Source organism: Rhipicephalus microplus, chromosome 7 (assembly GCF_043290135.1).
Source record: "Rhipicephalus microplus isolate Deutch F79 chromosome 7, USDA_Rmic, whole genome shotgun sequence".
Classification (NCBI taxonomy): Eukaryota; Metazoa; Arthropoda; class Arachnida; order Ixodida; family Ixodidae; genus Rhipicephalus; species Rhipicephalus microplus.
Window position 1 is genome coordinate 72,721,856 of NC_134706.1, and position 14,727 is coordinate 72,736,582.

The 14,727-nt window shown below is 47.1% G+C and overlaps 1 protein-coding gene across 1 annotated transcript; it reads left to right on the forward strand.

Moving 5' to 3' along the window:
* Positions 1 to 6,885: 6,885 nt before the first annotated feature.
* On the forward strand, positions 6,886 to 14,407 carry LOC142767789 (uncharacterized). Its single transcript, XM_075870031.1, has 2 exons — positions 6,886 to 6,921; positions 12,788 to 14,407. Exons 1-2 carry the CDS (start codon positions 6,886 to 6,888, stop codon positions 14,405 to 14,407), a joined length of 1,656 nt encoding a protein of 551 aa, XP_075726146.1.
* The last annotated feature ends 320 nt before the right edge of the window (positions 14,408 to 14,727 follow it).

A 14,727-nucleotide genomic window follows, 5' to 3' on the forward strand; every position in this document is an offset into this window, starting at 1 on the left:
GCCAGTATTGTTCCTCGCCTATATAAATGATAAAGTCAATATACCTGATTCTCCTGAACCTATTGTATACGCTGACGATACGATTGTGTTCTTTACATCAGACAATTTATTATCACTTGAAGTTAGCGTGAATAACTAAGTTATCTTTCGATTTGGTTAAAGCAGAAGGAACTGCGCTGGAATGCGAAAAAACATTATATAGTATTCCAGCCTATGAACAAACCTATCGGTAACATAACTGTAAAATTTGAAGGAAATTGCATTGCACATGTTAGAGAAGAAACATTTCTTAGGTGTAGTTTCAGGAAGAGTTAGGTTTAAACACTCATGTTAACCATTTAATTACCATATGGGTACGACTGTTCGGTTGTTTCTCTAGAAAAGTGCACCTAATTCTACTAGAGTTAAAAATAAGTATGTACTACGCGCTTTTACACTCTAAAGTGACCTACTGGATACTATTTTGGGGAACAACATCGCAAAAAAATTACCAATAGCTTATTACCATACAAAGGAACATACTGCATTGTTTCGAAATATATAGAGGTGTCATACAGGACTTGCGAACTGCTCCATTATGCATCAAACATTTCATGGTCAGGGTAGATCAATTATATTACTTCAAATAGCTGCAGCAAATAAAAAAGACAAGTTATACAAGGAAATTTTTACCGAAACATTACACTACTATTTGCGAACACAAAAGAAGCGAGCACCTAGAACAAGAAGCAATTATGGAAAACAATGTGTTGTGTACCAAACATCTCTCGTGATAACTGCCCTGGCAAATAAATTGAACTTTAGGGCTAGCAAAGCAGCCCTTAGGAAACAAACAAAGAACTTGTAACTAACCAGTGTTACAAATGATCAAAACTAAAAAATAGTTTCATGCCTTGACTGCTTCTAAAATAATCCATTATTTCAATCATTCATTACCACTAATCATTCATTTTAATTGTAGTGTTGTAGAGATTAATATCGGTGTCACCGTATTTACTTTGTGTTTCACGGTGTTTAAATTTTTTTGTCAATTCCACTTGGCCATGAGTCTCCATATGGGTGACGTCTAATTTTTCAAACGTGCTATGTAAACACTTTAACTTTCGTATGCAATCTTGCAAGCAAGTTGTATATGATTTTTATGTAACCAAGGTAGAAAGTTTTGTCTGTTTCTGTCTGTTTCTGTCTGTGATAATGGTGAATGGGTGCCCGTACATGTAAGGGCGAAACTTCAGGGTTGCCCATACCACGGCGAGACATTGTTTCTTCGTCGTATTGTAGTCAGCTTCTGCTTGGGACAGCGTCCTGCTGGCGCAGGCGATCACCTTTTCGTTGTCGTCCCGCGACTGTTCGAGCAGTGCTCCAAGACTCACAATACTATCGTCTGTATATAGTATTGTTGGTGTGTCTTCGTCGACATTGGCGAGCATGAGAGGTGTTCGCATGCGTGGGCGAAGCTCGTGAAATGCCTTCTGTTGGTCTTCGCTTCTTGTGAAGAGGATATCCTCCCTAGCGAGCTGTGTCAGTGGCCATTCGATGGGGACAAACTGGCAATAAGCCGTCGGTAATGCCACAAATTGTTTTCGGACTTTTAAAGGCTAGCGGGAACTCACTACTGAACCACGTTATATGGTTAACATGTTGGCCTTACGGCAGTCTTGTCGGTGAGATCGGTGAGGTTTGGAAAGTCGCTGGCGCTGAGAGCAGGGTCGGTGGCGGTTGCAGGGTTGGTGGTAGTCAACTCAGTGGAGTCCGCTGTCCCGAAGGTGCGACGACAGGGTGTCGGACTGCGTCGGCGTAAGTTAGATGTCTTAGCACATCACCTTAGCCAGATGAAGAGATAGCCTGACGGACCTCATCCCGGACAACATCGGCAACAAAAGACAATGCCAGCGTCGGTTCAGTTGCTAGAAATGATCCGAACTGCCAAAGCTCCTCCTTTAGTTTCTCCCGGGTGACTTCCTGAAGAGGCCTGTCGTTGTCGCAGAGGCTTGCCGTAGCCGTACCTGGATTACTCGCTACAAAGATGACCAGGTTTTGCTGGTGGTACCATAGCGTTACGGCTCGTTCAATCGCTGTGCCTTCTTTAGTGAACTCAGCTACTGTGGTTCGTGGCTTTCTCACAAGCCCCGCACAAGGTTGCTACTTCACGCCTCGCATGAGATACCGTAGCTGCCTGTGTTCCGGAATACTGAAATCTGCACTGCTGAAAAAACTGGTCAGTTACTCGGTGAACATAGCAACGCTCCCCTCTGGTTTTTGAATTTCAGCTTCCAAGAGATGCTTCACATTTTTCTGCCTCTCGAGGTGTCAAGCAGCTGGCTACATCAGTCGTACCACGTAGCCAAGCTTCTTTCCCTGTTCTTGTACCATGTCTGGGTGTTGTCTTTGAGTTAGGAGTAGACAGTGCAAGCTTGTCTTCTGGGTTGGCCAGCTGGTTGTACTTTGTACAGCTAGCGTTTGAACTGATTCAGGAAGCCTTGAGCATCTTCATGAGCCCCGCCATGAAAACAGTTCGAAACAATAGGATTATGAAGTGCCATGTGTGAGGAAGCTGCAGTGGCCATGGTGGCTGACAGAGGCAAGTGATTGCTGACAATTTCTCGCAGTGGATAGAGCTCGGGCGCCAAGCGTAGCAGACGGTGACTGAAAGAGTGCACCGGTGTGTTCATGCGTCATAGCGATTCCGGGCTCGATTGTCGGCTCCGCGAAGGGGTGCCAAGCATGAAAACCCCCCAGCAGCTTCACTAGTGTGACGACGAGGGATCGACGAGAACACAGAAGAACACGAACGAATGCGCTTTCTCGGTCGCGGGAAAAGTTTGTTTCCTTCAATAAATGGCACGTACCCACTTTGGAGATTGGTCAAGTATGCGACGTTGAAAGGGATAAAAGATATTTTATGTAAGACATGTGATGCAAAAGCAAGAACAAAGCAATAGCTTGGCAAAAATACGTGAAATATTCATTTGAAATACAAGTATTATGTTTTTGGAGCTAGCATTTCAGACTGCCAAACTATCCTGCAGGGGACAATTTTGATAACTTAGTTTACGTTTAAAATATTGAAATAACAAATATGTTAAATACCAGACTGAAGCGCTACTCGTTGAGTAGATATAATGAAATTACACACAGTATCAAAAGCATCACTGTGGCAATATCCCAAGCCTGAAGCAGCGAACATAAATGTTTTCCTCCAATAAGGTCAATCCTATTTTTGCAGGTGGAGTAGTTGGAAGTGGAGTTCTAATACAAGAATATCTTGAACATGACAAAAAGTAATGTGCGATATTTACCCGTTCTCCGCAGCATTGGCACAGAGAGGTGATATCAAATGACCAGACCTGTACAAGTAAAAGTTTATTGGGGTGACACGACGTCGTATTCTAGTGATCGACACTTCTTACTGCCGAGATTGTCTCCACTGCGACTTCCATCGATAGCTCCTGGAAATATATTCCGTCAACATGTCGATTGCTTCCATCATATCTGTGTGGAAAGCTATTTCATACCTGATAGCGCTGAATGATTCTATTACCATAAAAGCCTGAACTATTGGGAGATCCTGCGATGAATGGGCTAAGCCGTCAGCAATTTAAAAAAATGTTAACCCACTGTGACCTGGGTCCCATATTTATTTCAGGTACAGCTGCTGAGACGAAACTGAATGTCGTAGCGTCGTGATGCCAAGAGTATCAGAAGCTGTAAGAACTGGGCATACTCAGAGCAAATCATTATTTATTACGGCCCCGTTGTCATCTATCGGAACTTTTCTCAGTACCAAGATGACTGCCATGAGCTCCGCTTCGAAAACTGGAGTGAAATTGGGTAGCCTTACGGCAAATGACCGCCAAGTGATTGGGAGACTATCCCTACGCCTCCCTTTCCTCGTTGACGGAAACATCTGTAGCTATTATGTTATGCGTCTGTGTACGTGCCAAGAAATCTCCTACCCTGTTCTCTAAAACTTGTGGCATTGAAACTTACAATGTGGAGGAAAGATCTCATCCCATCCTATATTAGGATTCTGGTATGACTTTTCAAATGAAATTACCTCTCTAAAGTTGAGATTTATACGTCCCATTTTTTGTACATAAAATATCTGTGGGTATGAAAACGTGGCCAATGAACGAGAAAAAACCAATCTGGGTCACTCATGAAAGTATAACCAGCTGTTTTCACTGACAACCTGTGAAGTTTCAGGATTGTTTGTACTGTTAACAAACTCAATTGGCAAAGTAATGTAGGCAGACGCGCTTCCTGATAAACTTGATTACTGCTGCAAACCTACGGAGCCCCAGACCCAAACACATAGCTTCCTGCTTCAAGAAAACCAACGGCTTGTTTTGTACGCAGGTCTTCCTGAAAACAACACACATCCAAATTCCAATATTGGGCACATATAAAGTTTGTACAGCATTAAAAATGAGTCTCTACGTACACCGAATTTACGATTACTCGTTCTTCGCGGTAAGCCTAAAGCCCGTTGACCCTAAGCTGCGATGTATTCTATATGTGTTTGCAGTGAAGCTTTTCCATGTAAATCACACACAAATATTTAGGAGAGTCTACTTGCGAATGTGTTCATAATTGTATGTAATGTCGAGTGAAATAAAACTGGCTCTAGGAAACGTCCAGAGAGCACTCCTATTTACACCTAAAGCCATTAGAATTGACTGCAGCCATCTTTCCAGCATTTTCAAGTATACTTGTAAATTTTGCCGTAGAGCACCAATATCACTGTCGGCAAAAAAGAACGCTGAACCATCAGCATAACCATAGCCTTAGGTATCCTGCCAGGGTAATATAAAACTGATGAGTATATTAAATAAAAGTGGTAAAAGCGGTCCTCCCATTCCACGCCACTATGAACCTATGGCCCCAACGGAGGTGCACATGAACGCCAGCGGTGTAAACCTCCGCGCTGTCCTGGCCTAGTGCAAAGCCGGATTCTCTGAAGATGTTGTAGCATATGCAAGCCATACGCTCACGAGAGCCGAGGCAAACTACACCGTCACGGAGAAAGAGTGCCTGGTGATCGTCTGGGCTGTTGCAAAGTTTAGAACTTATTTATATGGTCGCCCATTTGATGTCGTCACCGACCATCATGCACAATGCCAGCTGTCATCATTAAAGCATCTCTCAGGCCGTCTTGGCCGTTGGACTCTTCGCTTACAAGACTACGACATCTGCGTGCTGTACCGCAACGGACGCCAGCATGCCAACGCCGATGCCCTCTCACGCTCCCCTCTGCCTGAATGCGACGTGCCTGGCTCAGTAACCTCAATTGATGTTTCTGCCATTGATGTTAACATCCTCGCTATCGAACAGCGAAAGAATAATTGGATCGCCCCGCAGATCGACTTGCTCTCTGATCCGTCCGCAACACCATCCACGCGCGCCTTGCGTTGTCGAACTCACCATTTTGCCATCGCTGACGGCCTCCTACACGGACGCATTTATGACACCGATGGCTGGCAGTGGTTAGTCGTGATACTCCGTAGTCTGTGGTCGGAGATATGTGAATCTTTCAATTCTGATCCGCATTGCGCGCGCTTTGGGGTTTCCAAATCCAATCACCCAAGACTTGACGGCACCCTCTTGGCCGATTCAACAGTATATTCAGCTTGTTGACAGACTCTTTAATTAATTGCGTTTAACTTCATCGCTTTGCAAATGTTAATCTCGTTGGAGGAAGTAGACAAAGCTGATTTCAGGTTATCTTCACACTTTTTCTAATTCACATTGACTCTAGCTTAAGAGCAAACAGAAGTTGTCAGGCCGAAAATCTCAAAACGTATAAAAAGATAATTATTGTTTGTAGCCAATCCAGCGCTGTCAAGGACGGGATACAAGTTGTCAAACTTGTGAAACTTAAATCTAAGTCTGATCGAAATCGATTATGAATAAATGTGGAGATTCTGGTGCTTCAGCACAAAAGGTTATTATCTATTGCCCAGTCCCACATGCGTTTTCCACACTGATAGGTTTTCAAACGCCAACACGTGGAATGAGAGTTCAAACCGCCGACTGAAATTTTTTCCTTACACCATGATCTGATTGCAGTATCCAATCGTCTGGTGTCTTGTACACTGTCCGGAAAGTACACATTAACTAAGGAGAAAGTTTGGCAGCTGGGTAATGTGACGTCTATTGCGAAAAATTCACAATCTGGGAACATACATTTGTACAAGATTTTCGCCTTTAAACTGATGTTGTTAGAGGTAAAAATTTCTAGTCCGCCACCTCTGGACGTGTCGTTTAGTCTAAATGAACGATAACTGGTTAAATGAAACGGCTTATCTACGGAGAGCCATGTCTCTTGCATTGCAAATACATCTGCGGTGAATTTTGAAGACAAATATACTAAATCAGTTATTTAGGAGTGCATTGATATACAACTCCTATGGAGAATCTTAAATGACCCTATTTTTCCGAAAGGATTGACACCGCGAATGCCTTATTCAAAATATTTTTTTAAATATCTATCTTTCGGAGGATTGCTTTGTTATTGACTTGTTTTGTTTTATTTTTTCAATGCTTTAGCGAGGTTGTTTTCTTTGATGGAGGGGACCTGGTGTGTTTTAGTGATGTAAAGCCAAAATTCTTTTCATCAGACTCTTCAGTTTTGCCAGTTACATCATTCCTTTGCTTCTGGTTGCCATCTAGAGAGGGTCCTGCGTGGGCAAAGTCATCCGGCGTAGTTGCAGTACCTACTTCAATATTCCGTCGTGGAAGCTCTGCACTATGTGAGACTATATTGCTGCCGGCATTCTAAATATATGGGTCATTTGGTTGATCAAAATTTCAGGCATGGCCTCACAATTGTTTGCAGCAATGTGTTTTATTGCCATCTTCATTTCTCTTTCGAACACTTCCGCTATGGATTGGGACAAAGATGCATCTGTTGACCTGGTTGTACGGGCAGCTACCCCGGCATAACCAAAACTTCTAGTCTGAATTTCTGCTAAGGCCTCTTTTCTGGAGCAGCGTCTCCGATCTACGATTTCGAGTATTTATATCTCTCGAGTCCTAGCAGAGCAATTGAGATTGTGCCCACTGTGCGCTTCATTGCGTAGACAACATTTTTTTTCTTGCCTTTGACACTCACTGTTGTTGTGAGGCTCCCCGCACATCCGGCATGCGCGAGTGGACCAACCACTTTTCACCGTGTGGCCATAACGCAAGCATTTTACGCGCTGCAGCGGTAGAGGATTTCTCGGTTCAACATGGTAGCTAAGGGGTCATTCCTTACTTTAAGTTGTCGACTCCATCCGGCAAATGTTATAATCACAGACTTATTGGGGCTTTTGTTCTTATCAACCAATCCTATAAACGGAGATTGCACCAGCTGCAGCGAAAATTTGCAATACCTCTGATGAAGTCAAATAATGTCTACGCCTTGCACAAGCCCTTTCAAGCATGCTAAGTAAGAAAGAATGAATGCACTCACCAGATAGGAGGCAAACATAGAATACTTCAGGAAGTTTTGAACACAAAGCTGGTCTGACGACAACCAGAGGATACCACCCTTGCTAAACTGTTGGACCTCTGAGATAGTCTGGAAATGACCTGTGTCTGCTCGGAGCTCCGCTTGTATTACTTTCAGATTCTTCATCCGACTGGTGCCTTATTGGTGGGGAGCAAAAACACAGGAACTGGGAAGATACGATTACGCAAGAACAGATCTACTGGAATCTCTTGCAGTGGAAGAGAAGCGGACATGAGCAAAGCCCCTAGTCCAGGTGAGGCTGCACCTAAAAGCGCAAAAAGCACTCACTGATTGACAATAGTGCTATAGAAACAATAGGCAAGAATGAAATTGGCTGCAAACACGCTGATTCCGGCTAGAACCTCCAAAACGAGAACTAGCACAGAGTTCCCCGAACCAAAGCTACCGAAGCTACCAAAGCTACCTTTATACTCTCTGCGCTCGGCCAATGACACTCGCACTACTTCGTTGTCACCGTTACTGGCAAATACGCACGGCATTATCTATTTCGTACGAGACCCACTGCTCTTTTTGAATAGATTCCAGATGTTGTAGATGTAAAGTAGCTTAGAGTGGAGCTCAGTCTGGTGTGCCGCGTGACCACCCTTACTGATCATGCGGGTCCGCTTTTTGTCTCTCTCCAGTTTTTACCCTCTCTCTCATCTTGCAGCGCTCACGCGGGAGCCTCTGTTAACCTACGATCGCTCCTCTCCCCTCTAGGCATTCCTCCTCACGACATTTATTCCCCATTTCGTACGCGCGTCTCCTCTCCCTTTCTCTCCTTTTAAAGACGATAGTCTTTCTTGGGGACCTTCGACACAACAATTTCGGTCTGTCTGCCTGTGTACATTTGTTTCTTTGTCCACTTTTAACGGCACCGGGTATATGAAACGGCTGACCAAATCCGCAGCGCCCACCAATGTTGCTCAATATTTAGCGTTTATACTTGGGCAATTGTCAATAAAAGCATTTATTGCGCATGCCTGGCGCACCATAACCAAACGTATATAATATGCATGTGCGTCTTTTACTAGAAAAGGCATGCATAAATAATTTTAAGGACTGTAGTGCTTATCACGCTGCGCTTACCATGCAACGCTTGCCCGAAAAGGCGAGTGTTTCTAACGCTTTCCTAAGACGAGACGGTGGTGGCCCCTACCCGTCGCCTTGTGTTCTACACCTTGTCACCTCTGAGACGGGCGCGCACAAGCGTCTCAGAGCCACACGGTTTGTTTTTCAAAACAAAAAAAAAACCGCCAGATGGCGCTTATGTCCCACGTGTGACGTGACTTGATGTGCTCGATCGCCTCCGCTGCATGCTCGACGCACTCTTACGCAGCGCCTCCAGAATACCATTCATCGATTTTCTTGCGCAGAACATCAAATAAATGTTTTGTTCACTCTTTCCACACGCAAGACTATCGTGACGACATTTGCCGATTACATGCAGACACGGGGCCAATTGTTTACCCTCGCCGTCTTTAGATTCAGCGCTTCTCTTCTACCCCTATGAGGGCAGTGTCAAGTAGCAAGTATCACAATTTCTTGATTGAAAAAAAAAACAACCCTTCGCACTGAGTTACCTTTCAGTGGCCACTCCGTTTATGTGGGCACTGGATCTTGACCTCCAAGTTAGTGCCGATGGGAGAGCTCCCCTGTGCGTCATTGAACTTAAAAATTCGCAGAGCGCGCGTTACCTAAAAGAGGACTTCAAATCTTTGTGTCCAATCGAAGTCGTGTGTCTCTCACTGCCCATTATCAGTGATTGGCACGTTCCGGTAGGACATACCCGTTCATCGCTGCGTTATTAGCGCCTCCACAGGTTTCTCTCCGGTGCAACGTCGCGATGAGCGCCGCCGTCAACGTCGCCACTATAGTGTAAGCATTTAGGCTCATTGCTTCGCATTTAATCATGGTGCCCTTTAGCGGGAGATTGTGTAATTTCTAGAACGCGAAAGTATTTTATGCCACGGCCCACCAATATTTGAATGAAATATTTGCGTTACAGAAGAAACGTTGAAAAATATGCGCAGTAAGAAGACAAAAAAAGAAGGTTCCTCATTGGAAGTTGAAACCGTGGTCCCTGGATGCGCGGCCACAGACGGCGGGCGCGCTGTCCAGTGTTCCAAGGTCACATGCAATAAACCCTCAAAGTACGCCTTTCAGCGTCCTCTCAGCGTTCTTGTTAAAGTGAAGTATTGGATTATGACCGTGGGATCCACGAACAGTTCTATCAAGGGACTGTTTCTAAGCGTCCGTCTCATTCGGCGCGTTTATAACAGAAGTATGTGCAATTTTTTCAATGCTAACACACCTCCAGGAGGCGATATTACTGCAAGCGTCAATATCGCTCATAGCATTTATTCATAACAAAATTTAGCCCTGCAACGCATAGAGCACTCCTGCATCGTCTGATTGTGCTAACTTCACATTCGCTACTTCAACTAGCCCCACAAAAAATCGTGGCCGGCCAACAGAAAGGCACACCATGCATTGCATTTGCCTCTGGTGGGGCAGTGGCGTTCAAAATACCCTACATGCGGCGAGTACGGAGCCTTAGCCCAAATTTGGCGTCCACTCGCCTTCTTGTGGCTGTCACACCGTTTTATCTGGTTCCACACTCACGTATGGTCACTAAGGTTTCTTTAATCGTTAATGATTGATATCAATCGTAGGAAGGGGATGTATGACTAAGCATTAACCTGTTGGATCCACTTTCAACGGTGTCATGGCTGTCAAACACGAATAGACATTGTGCACTACATAAATTAAAAAAAACTATACTGTAAGGATGCGTTTTATTCTTGCGTTTTAGCGATTCTTATGACGAAGGGATCAAATATGCTTTTATATCCCATTTCCTATCGGTCACGACTACGATTACTAATCACCCCGCCTCTCTGAAAAGCATAAACCGTAAAGAGCAGTTCAAGGCTGCCTTACCCAGCTTGAAACCATACATTAAGGATGCCCTCCTTGCTAGGACGGACTGGACTGCCTATAGCTAACGTGTGTAGCAACCTATACCTGTATCTATCCTTCTGTTTCTCTCCCTTCAAAAAGGTAAAAGTAGTTTTTAGCAACAACACCAAAAAATTGTTCTTCAAAAACATGCACACGAAATAAGATGAAGCGTATTAGGCGCTGTATGAAGGGCCACAGCTCCTTGGCCGAGTTTTTCATTTGTGCTAGTCACACATGTCTGGACAAAATTTAAACAAACTAAAAATGCCTTATTTTTTATCGCAGCGATACGTGTGCACACTCGAAAATTGGGAGACCCTTGAGCTTCGCCTTTACGAGTTGGACGCCATAGCAAAATGCGCCCTTTAGTGAGCCCTTCGATTGCTAAGTGCACACTTATTAATATACTTTGTTTCATACACATGGACACATATATGCACACAAACGCGCGCACTCAAGCGCGAGTGTTTGATGGCTTACAGACACACGCACGCGCGCACGCGAATGGTACATACAAGTTTTTGATCTAAACCAAGAGTCGCTTGGCCTCTAAAATCCACGCCGCGCACTTGCCATTTCTTAGGCCATAAAGAGCCTCACAATGCTCACAGATGGTAGAATGTTATGTAGCGTTAGATGTTTGCTTCGTCAGCGCCTCTGGAAAGGCATGATGTGTTTTCCGCTAGACGGACATAGTTGTCCATTTTTTGAGCTGTTTGAAGTTCCTCTGTGTTTTTAGCGGTGATGGCTGCACTATTCTGGTCTTTTTTGTCGTAGTTTGATGGCCTCCCAAATGTTCCTACAAATCGCCGAATGCGCTTGTTCTCGTCGTGACACCTGTCGAACAAAATGCGTTAAGGAGACTCCTTCCACTACATGGCATTTAGTGCCGAAGCATCTGCTCGTAACACTGTGGCTTGGTTCAATAAAGATAAAAAAAAACACTATGGCTTGGTGGTATAACATCTGCTTGCCACGCAAACGGCCTGGGTTCGAGCCTCAATAGGACTGAAAATTTTATTCTTTACGTTTTTGCTTCTTTCTCGAATTGTCGCTGACAACGAACGGTGCCGATGCCGACGGCGGAATTTCTGCGACACGAGCTCTCTAACGCTATCGCGTTAAAAGTAGAGGTGGCCCCATAGTGCTATGCATATCATCCATTCGGCCTGGTAAATGGAAAATTTTAATCTTGAATGGAAAAGTGTTGTGGAATCTAAACGCAAGGGCAATCTTAGTTGTTATGCGACATCTAAGTCTGAATAAAATCAACCGAAATCACGGTGCTGGTTAGCGTGACATTTTGCGGCTAACCTTCTTCACCCTTCCTAGAGCCGTCACATACGAAGATGTCTACGTGCTATGCAGCACTCTGTCGGAGAGTTCCAGCGGTGAACGCACAAGCGCACCACATTCTCCTTTTGTTTTGAAATGGAATGTTCTGACGTCATGTTATTTCTATATTTTTTCCACAATAATGGCTTTCGAGAATCATGCATCAAGCATGCTTCTGTGTTTGCAACAGAAAAATTTGATGCTGACTATTTCCTTTGCAGGAGCTTCGATATTCATAGATGCCCATGCGCGTGACTTTTTTTTGGTTGGTTTGTGTTATAGCTCAATAAATGCGAAGCAGATACAGCTTAAACATCTCTATCATTATAGAATATATATATATATATATATATATATATATATATATACACATATATATATAGGCAGGCATGGTGGTTGAGTGGCCGTAGCGTTGCGTATAGTCTAGTAGATCCTCCGTGAGCGGTCACAACGTGGATTATTTCGACGTTTCGGCCTAGAGTCTGGCCTTCATCAGGAATAAAGATACAGTTTGTTGGTGCTCAGCTTTATACAATCTCAAATCAGAGGGCAAGGAAAGAGGGGAAAAAAGGAAAGAAAAAAAGAAAAGAAAAGGAAAGAAAAAAAAAGAAAAAAGAGAAAAATAATATACGGTGAACGCCCCTCGGGTGCCCCCCTTCCACTTTTCCTTCCACTTCCCCAATCATCTCCCTCCCCCCTCTCCCCTTCACCTCTCTGATGCCAGCGGTCTGTGTATGTTTCCGTGTATGCCCCTCCTATGTTTCTGTGTATGCCCCTCCGCGTCCGCGTTGGAGGGGCAACCAGCCAACCCAGGGCCATCACTGCTGGTGTCCCACAGGGTTCAGTACTGAGCCCCTTCCTCTTCAACATCGCACTGGCAGGACTTCCGGCGTCCCTCCCAACAGACACCAGGTTCCCGGCCCGCTGCTCTATCTACGCAGATGACGTGGCACTCTGGGTCCGGGGACCAAGGCGGTCCATCCCCGCCATCAGGAGATCACTGCAGGCGGTCCTAATGCAGTGGTAGCCTACCTCGGAGGCATCGGGCTCAAGGTCTCTGCCACAAAGACCGAGGCCCTGCTGATTCACCCGCTGGCGGCAGCACGCACCCACGTGAGACGGCTGAGGATTGGCAATCGCAGCCTGCCTAGGAGGTTGGTGGTTAAGTACCTAGGCCTCACCATCGACCACCGACTCACCTGGATCCCGGCTGCCAAGGCTGCTGCCACCAAGGTGCGGCGCGTCCAGGGCGCCATCAGCAGGCTGCAGCTGCGTGGCCGCGGCTGCTCCACCAAGTGGGCCCTCCGGCTCAACCAGGCTGCGGCGTCCTCGGTCCTCCTGTACGCCTTCCCGCTGGTGAGCCTGACACCGGCCAGGAGATGCCTGCTGGAGGGACTCCACAGGGGTGCACTGAGGGCCATCCTGGGGCTTCCCAAAAGCTCGCCGGTGGTAGCAACTCTCGCAGAGGCAGGAGAGTGGCCCCTGTCGTTACGTATGCTGCAACGAGCGCTGGGCCACATTGACCGCCTTCACCGCGCCACCGACGGCAGGGCCCTCCTGGAGCGTCTCCGCAGCCAGCCAGGATCACGGATGGGAGGCCTCTGCCTGCTGTACCACCAAATGGTCCCAGATCCGCCAGTTCCGGTTGCCTCTCCACCGCCTCACCACCAGCCACCAGAGGTCCACCTCTGCTTGGAAGGGGCAACCAAGCGACGAACGCCTGCGGCCGCACTGCAACAGGCGGCCTTCTTCAAGCTCCAGGAACAACTGGAGGGACGGCTGCAGGTGTTCACCGACGGATCTGTGATGCCAGACGGGACCGCAGCGGCCGCATGCGTAATCCCGTCCAGAACCAACAGCCGGCAGTGCAGGCTACCCTTCCCAGCGAGCTCCACGGCTGCGGAACTGGCTGGACTGCATCTCGCAGTAGACCTGCTGGCTGAGGACATCCCCCTTCAGCCGGCCGCGGTTCTATGCGACAGCAAGGCGGCCCTGCAGACCCTGGCCAACTCCCGCCGTGCCGGACTGACGGCCTGCCTCCTGAGAGCCAAGGTTCGCGCCCTCATCGACGCCGGGGTGTCCGTCTCCTTCCACTGGCTGCCCTCCCACGTGGGCATCGCTGGAAACGAGAAGGCGGACACCCTCGCCAAGGCTGCCCACCAGCCTGGTATTCCCTACTCCTGTGCCGTGGCGGCCAGCGACTATTCACAGGCCCGTCTCAAGAGGCTCCTCATCACAGTCCACCCAGACCCGAGGGTGGCCAGCGGGCGAGGACCAAAGCCTCTCCCAGAGACGGGCCTCACCAGGAGAGAACGGGCCTCCCTGTTGCGACTTCGGACTGGCTGCGTGTGGACGGCGGCCCGCCACCACGCCAAGGGACTCTGCCCCTCCCCGGCCTGCAGTCGTTGCGGAGACCCAGAGACCATCGAACACCTCCTCTGTGCCTGCCCTGGCTTAGCACAGGAACGCTTGAGGGCCTACGCAGCCTACAGGAGACAGGGTCTGCCCGTCTCCACCCTGGAAAACCTGCTGTTCCCGTCTCATTCACATCCAGCAGCACTCCGCAGCCTGGCGGAGTTTGTGGAGGAGTCAGGAATTGCTGCCTACCGCTGACCCCAGGAGCCCTGCTGCCCTTGCCCTTGCCGACGGCCTGATGCCTGCGCTGAAGCGGACCGGACATCCCTCCTACACACCACACACTATTTCTCCTATCCTCTTTCATCCCCCTCTACCCCACCCCAAAGGCACTGCGCCGTGTCGCCTGTAGGCAGACAGAAATTAGGTGCCTTCTTCCTTTTCCTCATGAACCACTAACAACAACACTAGCGCATTCCTCCCGATCAGACGGCCCCTCCTGGCACTGGCGGTTCGGTGTGGGGCAAAAAAGAGCTTTTCAGGAAGTCCTAAGCCTTTAACTACTCGGGGTCCCGTAA